The 9,687-nt window shown below is 47.5% G+C and overlaps 1 protein-coding gene across 1 annotated transcript in view; it reads left to right on the forward strand.

The window, feature by feature from the left end:
* The window catches only part of TAF12 (TATA-box binding protein associated factor 12), a 15,931-nt gene extending 13,108 nt beyond the window's left edge, over positions 1-2,823 (forward strand). Inside the window, exon 4 of the mRNA XM_012812015.2 lies at positions 2,344-2,823. Coding sequence (XP_012667469.1) covers positions 2,344-2,379 — 36 coding nt within the window. The 3' untranslated portion in view covers positions 2,380-2,823. The remainder of the gene's footprint in view (positions 1-2,343) is intronic.
* Positions 2,824-9,687: the final 6,864 nt, after the last annotated feature.

Raw genomic sequence — 9,687 nt, forward strand, 5'->3', positions numbered from 1 at the left:
AAAAAAAAAAAAAAAAAAAATTAGTAGGGCCTCATGGCAGACTCCTGTAGTCTCAGCTACTCAGGAGGCTAAGGCAAGAGGATCACTTGAGTCTTAGAGTTTGAGGCTGCTGTGAGCTATGATGATACAACACTCTACCCAGGGTGACAGAGAAGACTCTCTCAAAAAATAAAATAAAAATATGGCTGGGCTCAGTGGCTCAGACCTGTGTAATCCTAGCACTGTGGGAGGCTGAGGCAGCGGATTGCTTGAGCTCAGGAGTTCAAGATCAGCCTGAGCAAGAATGAGACCCCCGTCTCTACTAAAAATAGAAAAACTAGCTGGGAGTTGTGGTGAGAGTCTGTAGTCCCAGCTACTCGGGAAGCTGAGGCAAGAGGATCACTTGAGCTGAAGAGTTTTGAGGTTGCTGTGAGCTATGATGGTATGGTACTTTACCTAGGGTGACAGAGTGAGATTGTCTCAAAAAAATAAATAAAATAAAAATAAAAAATTGATCATAGTTCACTGTAGCTTCAAATTCCTAGGTTCAAGTGATACTGCCTCAGCCTCTTGAGTAGCTAGGACTGTAGGCACATACCACTGTGCTTACCTAATTTTTTTTTTTTTTAGAGACAGTCTTACTTTGTCACCCTCGGTAGATTGCTGTGGTATCACAGCTCACAGCAACCTCCAGCTCTTGGGCTTAGGCGATTCTCTTGCCTCCCGGGTAGCTGGGACTATAGACGTCTGCCACAACACTCGGCTATTTTTTTGTTGCAATCTAACCGGGGCTGGGTTTGAACCCACCACCCTAGGCCAGTGCCCTACTCACTGAGCCACAGTGCTACCTGCCTAGACTGGTCTTAAACTCCTGGGCTCAGGTGAACCTCCCACCTTAGCCTCTCAAACTGCTGGGATTACAGGGATGAGCCATCACACCCAGTTCTGTTTTCTTGCCAAAGAATGCAGGGGTCAGTATGAGAATACCACTTTAAGGGAGCAAACTGTCCCTGTCATTGGTCAGTCCAACAGCACTATTGGCCTCACCTTTATGTCTTTATTTAACCAACTACTCTAATTTGAAAAGTGAGCTTTTCAAATTAAGCTCAATTAAGCTTGGCAGGCACTGCTGAGCAGTCCTGAGTGGGTGCCCCTTGCCTTGCCATAGCCTGGTATCTTTGGAGTAGATGTTTAGAGAGCTCACAGAGGAACCCTACAAGGAAACTGCCAAAGCCTGCATCAAAGGACTGCTCTGTTCTTCAGAAGAGGATCTCTCTAGACAAGCGACTGTCACTTTGGCTCTGCTCCCAGATTATCAACTTCTCAGTCCTATTTATTTAGTCAACAAATAATCATAATATTGGCACTATTTATTTATTTATTTTCTTTTTTTTGCAGTTTTTGGCTGGGGCTGGGCTCGAACCCACATCCCTGGCGTATGGAGCCAGCGCCCTACTCCTTGAGCCACAGGCGCTGCCCTGGTACTATTTCTTGATAAAAAAAGAGTGAGCAAAGTAAGCTGTTAATTTGCTCACTGTTTGGTAATAGTAAGAATTGAAACTGATCTCTATGTTTCCATGGCAGGTTTTTTTTTTGACAGAGTCTTACACTGTGTCCTGGATAGAGTGCTCTGGTGTCCTAGCTCACAACAATCTCAAACTCTTGGGCTCAAGCAATCCTCCTGTCTTAGCCTCCCAAGTAGCTGGGACTACAGATGCCGCCCACAAAACTCAGCAATTTTTTTTATTTTTACCAGAGATGTGGTCTTACTCTTGCTTAGGTTGGTCTTGAACTTCTGAGCTCAGGCAGTCCACCCGCCTTGGCCTCTCAGAGTGCTAGGATTACAGGAATGAGCCACCACGCCTGGCCCTGTGGTGGGTTTTGGTAGAAGTTACTAGTCTTCAGTTTCTCTTCATGGCAGGTCATCAGTTGTGAGCTGTCAGCTTCCTTTGTGTATGATGACAAGCTTGAAATTGAGGCTCTTTTCCTATTTTTTCCATCAGAGAAAGAAGAGAATGGGGTATGGAGAGTCTAGAAAACACATGCTTTGCTAAGTTATCTTCAAAGTTCCCAAAATGCAAGAGTTCTCACCTCCTGCTTTTAACTTTTTTGCCATCCTGTTCGCCTACAGCAGTTCGGCTCTTATGATCAATGCAATAATGGATCTACTGGCCCCTCTAAACATGTGTTGGGGCCCTCCAGACTGCTCTCTGATTTGAAGGAACCTGCTCAGCTGGCAATGGAGACCCTGAGGGCTCCAGCCTACAGTATAGATGATGCGGCCTGTTAGCTACACATGGATGGCCCAGGAGGCTCCTGACTCTAACTGCCACAGTGTAACTGCTTATTTCTCTCTCTTTTCAGAGAATGGCATTGATCCGAAAAACAACGAAGAAATAACACATGGAAAGGTCAGGGAATGGACAAAAATGTATTCGGAGATACTTGAGCTGAGACCTCAGCCATCTCATCTTTGGAATTTTTTTTTTAATGCTTTACAGAGAAGCATATATTTTTTATTAACAGTGCAGCAATATCTATAATGACTGAGAGGATCTGCCAAAAGAATAAAGCCTCCTACCCCAACTTCCTGGCCTGTTTCCCTGCCGTCTCAAAGAGGAGCAGTGTATCTTCCAGAGAAGATTTTATTTGTGGTTTATTATATAAGTGATTGAATATGGAACAATGCAGTATGATCTTTTTGGCTGAGACAGTATTAGCAAGATTTATAGAGGGTTTTATTTCCTTCTCCCTTCCCCTGTTCCTTGTACTTTGTAATGTCAGTGTTTATATGAATATGACTTTTCATTTGCTTTTCCAGAATAAAGAAGTTATTAATTGAAAGACACAGGGCATATGGCCTACAGCCTCTGAAATGACTCAAGTTAGGACAGGTAAGGCTGGTGTAGCTCTCCAGTCAGCAGGTGGCAGTACTGTTATTCATTTCTGTGTTTGAAGAAAATGCAAGGATTTTCTGTTTGTTTTTGGTGTTTGGCCAGGGTTGGGTTTGAACCCACCACCTCTGGCATATGGGACTGACGCCCTACCCTTTTGAGCCACAGGCGCCACCCCCAGGATTTTCTATTATCTTACTCCAAGGGAGGCCAAACATCAGAAGGAGCTGAGTCTAGTTTTTCTGACATAAGAATTGGGCACAGTGACCTTTTGTCTTGAGCTACAAACTGAGAAGGCACCCTTGTTTTGGCAATGCTTTTCTGGAATTCCTAGGAAAAGTTATATTTATCCTTGGCCTTAAGACAAGGGTCTTCGTGGCTTGGCACCTGTAGCACAGTGGTTACGGTGCCAGCCACATACACTGAGGGTGGTGGATTCAAACCTGGCCTGGGCCAGCTAAACAATAATGACCACTGCCACAAAAAATAGCCTGGGGTAGCTCCTGGGGCTCAGTGAGTAGGGCACTGGCCCCATATACCAAGGGTGGCGGGTTCAAACCCAGCCCGGCCAAACTACAAAAAAAAAAAATAGCCAGGCATTGTAGTGGGTACCTGTAATGCCAGCTACTCAGGAGGCTGAGGTAAGAGAATCGCCTGAGCCCAAGAGCTGGAGGTTTGCTGTGAGCTGTGATATTACAGCACTCTACCAAGGGCAATAAAGTTAAGACTCTGTCTCTAAAGAAAAAAAAATAGTCTGGTGTTTTGGCAGGCGCCTGTAGTCCCAGCTACTTGGGAGGCTTAGGCAAGAGAATTGCTTAAGCCAAAGACTTTGAGGTTGCCATGAGCTGTGACGCCACGGTACTCTACCAAGGGCAATATAGTGAAACTCTGTCTCAAAAAAAACCAGACAAAAGTCTTCAGAGGTCATCCAGTGTGACCCCTTATTTTGCAGGTAAGAACTCTGAGGTCTGGAAGTGTCATGTGACTTCTCCAAGGTCACTAGGCAGGGCAAGACTCAGACCTGTGCTATTGGTCCATCATTCTAAATAGCCCCTTCTCCTGCCCTACCCTTCCTGGTAGATGCACTCCCTCCTTGGCTCTCAGGTTTGGGATGGTGTAGAAGGCAGGGAACAGGGATGTGTCCAGAGGTCTGCTACTACCATACTCACCAGGACCTTCTTGGCCACCTGTGTTTCATCACTGGATCTCCACCTGTACCCCCAGGTACCTCAACAAAGGTGCCCTCTGTGCAGCATCCTTCAATAAGGATACTTTGCCCACAGTTGAGTCTCCTAGGAGGATGATATGGAACTGGTATTACCAGAGGGTGTCCGTGTAAGACACTGAGGCCAGCTAGGAGGAAAAGTGAGGCCAGAGCTGATGCACAAACCATGTGGCCCTGGGGCTGAATCGGACTTGCAGAAGTAGAGCCAGAACCCAAAGGGTGATCAGGGGCCTCCAGGTCTAGGTTCCCCAGGACACTCCAGACCTAGGCATAGAGAAGCCTCCACAAAACTTCTGCAAGAAGATGTCATGGTGCCATTGAAACCACCTGGCAGAGTTGGGTCCAATCAAGACAGAAGCAGAGCTTCCCTGAAATACAGGTCCTGGTTCTGTATCCATGCTGAGTGATCCCCATGTGGAGGCTTGAAGGGTCGTGTACTAGCCTGTCTTCCTCTTCCTCCCCCTGGCCTCCATCCTACCCTGGGCCTGTTCCTACAGGAATAGGGGCTGTGCAGTGTAAAGCTCACCTCTCCCAGCACTGGTGCTCCCAGCACAGCTAGGAGATGTCCCAGGCAGGAGCCCTGGGACAGTAGATTGAGCACATGCTCTGTATTAGGGTTGGGAGTGTAAAGTTTCGATTCATAAAGCAAGGGGGATAGTAAAATAAGATTGACTATACCTGTTGGTATTTATTGAAGTTACATGGGGCAAAAGGAGTTCTTTATACTATTTTATACTTTATAGTATCTTTTTTTTTTTTTTGAAATAGCCTCAAGCAGTCGCCCTGGGTTGAGTGCCGTGGTCACAGGTCACAGCAACCTCCAACTCTTGGGTTTAATCGATTCTCTTGCCTCAGCCTCCCAAGTAGCTGGGATTACAGGCACCCGCCACAATGCCCAGCAATTTTTTTTGTGCAGTTGTTTAGCTAGCCCGGCCTGGATTCAAACCCACCAGCCTCAGTGTATATGGCTGGTGCCCTACTCACTGAGGTATGGGCGCCACCTATAGTACCTTCTTAATTCTTGGGTGTTTTTAAAAATTTCCACAACATGGCTCAAAGGAGTAGGGCGCTGGCCCCATATGCCGGAGGTGGCGGGTTCAAACCCAGCCCTGGACAAATAAATAAATAAATAAAAATTTCCACAACACTTTTTACCCACAGAGGTTCTTCAAGAGAATCAAATAGCCCTGGCCTTGAAGGACTCCAGTCTAGGGGGGGCTGTAAGATACAGACAACAGTGCCAGAGCTGGGAACGAAACAGCTGCTAAGCACCCTGAAGGCTCTGAGAAGGAGCTGATATATTACATAAGGCAGCATTTGGAGGGTGAACAGTTTAACAAAGATGGAAGAAGGACATTCCAGGCAAAGGAACACATGAAAGATACAAAAGACTTGTTAGCAAGAGGAACTTGACATTGGGTGCTTGACATATTTAATCCTCTAACTACCTTGTTAGTTAGGAATCAGAATCATTTTACCATGTGAAGAAGCTGAGGCTGAGAGGCAGAGGGTAGAGGATGGGATTCCACCCAGCATCAGTTCCAACCTGTGCATGGACAAGGTGCACGAACATGTTTTCCGTAGCTATCAGAGCAGGCAGTGTCTTCAGAAAGGATCCAATAGTGGCATACCTCAGCTCTGTTCCTTCTAAGATGAAGAGGGGATATATTCAGTCCAAATTCTTTTCTTTTTTTTAAGACAGAGTCTCAGTCGCCCTGGGGTTGAGTGCTGTGACGTTATTGCCCACAGCAACCTCAAACTCTTAGGCTCAAGTGATCCTCTTGCCTCAGCCTCCCAAGTAGCTGGAATTACAGGTGTCTGCCACAACGCCCGGCTATTTTTAGAGATGGGGTCTCTCTCTCTTGCTCAGGTTGGTCTTGAACTCATGTGAACTCAAGTGATCTGCCCTCCTCTGCCTCCCAGAGTGCTAGGATTACAGGTGTGAGCCACCACACCCAGTGGACAGCATATTTTGAGGCAGGGAAGCGACTCACAGATTCTAGAGGCTGAGGAGACTAACTTTGTCACAGCTGCTGTGGCTGGAGGGTTTGGCTAGGGTCCCATCTTGGACAAGAGACTTTACTTGCATAGAATAGCCTAAGGATAGACCCAAAGAGAATATTATGGAACCTCACTCTTAGCAGAGCTGAGGCCACATCTAGAAGGGTGTCAGGACCTTTAAGAACCGAATTGGGAGGCTTGGCACCTGTGGCTCAAGCGGCTAAGGCGCCAGCCACATACACCTGAGTTGGTGGGTTCAAATCCATTCCAGGCCCGCCAAACAACAATGACGGCTGCAACCAAAAAATAGCTGGGCATTGTGGCAGGTGGTTGTAGTCCCAGCTACTTGCGAGGCAGAGGCAGGAGAATTGCTTGAGCCCAGGAGTTTGAGGTTGCTGTGAGCTGTGATACACAGCACTCTACCCAGGGTGACAGCTCGGCTCTGTCTCAAAAAAGAAAGAACCGAATGGGGCTCGGCACCTGTAGCTCAGTGGCTAGGGTGCCACCCACATACACCAGAGCTGATGGGTTTGAATCCAGCCCAGGCCTGCCAAACAACAATGACAACTACAACCAAAAAATAGCCAAGTGTTGGCAACAGCTTGAGACTCCATCTCAAAAAAAAGGACTGAATCTGGGCCAGACATGGTGGCTCATGCCTGTAATACTAGCACTCTGGGAGGTGAAGGCAGGAGGGTCCCTTGAGCCCAGGAGTTCCCAATCAGCCTAAACAAGAGTGAGACCTCTTTAGTAGAGACCTTTCTAGTAAAAATAGAAAAAATAAGCCAATCATTGTGGCAGGCACTTGTAGTCCCAGTTACTTGGGAGATTGAGACAGGAAATAGCTTGAGCCCAGGAGTTTGAGGTTGCTGTGAGCTATGATGCCATGGTACTCTAGTCTGGGCAACATAGTAAGACTCTCTAAAAAAACAAAAAGAGAACTGAGTCTAGAATCCTTGTTGTTTCTCCAACATGGCTACTTGGTCATCTCTGTTCTATTCTTTTTTTTTTTTTATAGACAGAGTCTTACTTTGTTGCCCTGTGTAGAGCACTGTGGCGTCACAGTTCACAGCAACCTCCAGCTCTTGGGCTTAGGCAATTCTCTTGCCTCAGCCTCCCAAGTAGCTGGGATTGGCGCCCACAACACCCAGCTATTTTTTTGTTGCAGTTTGGCTGGGACTGGGTTTGAACCCACCACCCTCAGTATATAGTGGGCTGGTGCCTTACTGAACCACAGGCACCAACACCTCTGTTCCATTCTTTTTTTTTTTTTTTTTTTTTGAGACAGAGCCTCAAGCTATTGCCCTGGATAGAGTACTGTGGCATCACAACTCACAGCAACCTCCAATTCCTGGGCTCAAGTGATTCTCCTGCCTCCACCTCCCAAGTAGCTGGGACTACAGGCGCCTGCCCCAACACCCGGCTATTCTTTGGTTGTAGCCGTCATTGTTGCTTGATGGCCTGGGCTGGATTCAAACCTGTCAACTCAGGTATATGTGGCTGGTGCTTTAGCTACTTGAGCCACAGGCGCCGAGCCCTCTGTTCCACATTTTTTTTTTGGCCAGAGGTGGGTTTGAACCTGCCACCTCTGGCATATGGGGCCGGCGCCCTACTCCTTTAAGCCACAGGCACCACCCCTGTTCCTTTTTTTTTTTTTTTTTCAGTTTTTTTTGCTGGGGTCGGGTTTGAACCCAGTGCATCCAGTATATGGGGCTGGTGCCCTACTCCTTGAGCCACAGGCACTGCCCCTCTGTTCCATTCTTAATAGAGAAACTTTCAGGGGAATGAGATGGGGTCTTCCATTTTGTGAACTCTTCCTGTATAATAAGTACTTGAAGCAAGGAAGAGTTACTATTATTATACAGGAAGAGTTCTCATTTAATCTTTTCTAAAACTCTGAGAGTAGGCTGGCCTTGGTGATCACACTTATAATCCCAGCACTTTGGGAGGCTGAGGTGGGAGGAACACTTGAGCCCAGGAGTTGGAGACCAGCCTGGGCAACATGGTGAGACCCCATGTCTACAAAAAAATAAAAAATTTGCTTAATGTGGTAGCACTCAGAAGGCTGAGGCAGGAGGATCACTTGAGCATTTGAGGCTGCAGTGAGCTATGATCAGGCTACTGCACTGCAGCCTGGGCAGCAGAGTGAAACATTTGGGCTCAGGTGATTCTGCTGCCTCAGCCTCCCAGAATAGCTAGGACTATAGGTGCCACCACACCATGGCAAATTTGTCTTATTTTTTTGTAGACAATTTGTCTATAAAAATTTGTCTGTTGGGTGGCACCTGTGGCTCAAAGGAGTAGGGTGCTGGCCCCATATGCCATAGGTGGCAGGTTCAAACCCAGCCCCGGCCAAAAACTGCAAAAAAACCCAACTGTCTGTTATTTTGTAGCAACAGGTCTTGTTTAGGATGGTCTTGAACTCCTGGCCTCAAACAATTCTTCTTAGGCCTCCCAAAGTGCTATGATTACACGTGTGAGCCACTGTACAGGTCCAGATCTTTACTTTAAAAAGATCTGGGCTCGGTGCCTGTGGCTCAAGCGGCTAAGGCGCCAGCCACATACAACTGAGCTGGCAGGTTTGAATCCAGCCTGGGCCTGCGAACAACAAAGACGGCTGCAACCAAAAAATAGCTGGGCAGGCGCCTATATTCCCAGCTACTTGGGAGGCAGAGGCAGGAGAATCACTTGAGCCCAGGAGTTGGAGGTTGCTGTGAGCTATGATGCCATCATCCTCTACCTAGGGCGACAGCTTGAGGCTCTGTCTCAAAAAAAAAAAAGATCTGGACCAGGCATGGTAGCTCATACCTGTAATCCTAGCACTCTGTAAGGCTGAGGTGGGCAGATTGCTTGAGCTTGGGAGTTTGAGACCATCCTAAGCAAGAGTGAGAGCCTGTCTCTACTAAAAGTAGTAAAACTAGCCAGGCATAGTGGTGCATGCCTGTAGGCCTACCTACTTGGAGGCTTAGGCAAGAGAGTTGCTTAAGCCCAGCAGTTTGAGGTTACTGTGCACTTTGCCACGATGGCCCTGTGCCCAGGCTCACGCCTGTAATCCTAGCTCTGTGGGAGGCCAAGGAGGGTGGACTGCCAGAGTCCACTGGTTTGAGACTATCCTGTACAATGCAGGCTACAGTGACTATTCCAGTGAACAAGAGGAAGACCCTGTCTCTAAAAATAACTGGGTGTTGTGGCCGGTGCCTGTAGTCCCAACTACTTGGGAGGCTGAGGCAAAAGAATTGCTTGAGCCCAAGAGTTGGAGGTTACTATAAGCTATGATGCCACAGCCCTCTACTGAGGGTGACAAAGTGAGACTCTGTCTCAACAAAGATTAAATTAAATTAAGTAAAAAGATTCCTCTGGGATGATGCAGATGCTGAATCACAGAGAAACCCTGGAGGCCTGAGACCCTCAAGAGGACTGTCAGCTTGGTGCCTTAGCTCAGAGGCTAGGGCACCAGCCACATACACCAGAGCTGGTGGGTCTGAACCCAGCCCGGGCCTGCCAAACAACAATGACAACTACAACCCCAAAATGGCCAGGCGTTGTGGCGGGTGCCTGTAATCCCAGCTCCTTGGGAGGCTGAGGCAA

Source organism: Otolemur garnettii, unplaced genomic scaffold (genome assembly GCF_000181295.1).
Source record: "Otolemur garnettii isolate 467f Iridium unplaced genomic scaffold, OtoGar3 scaffold00184, whole genome shotgun sequence".
Classification (NCBI taxonomy): Eukaryota; Metazoa; Chordata; class Mammalia; order Primates; family Galagidae; genus Otolemur; species Otolemur garnettii.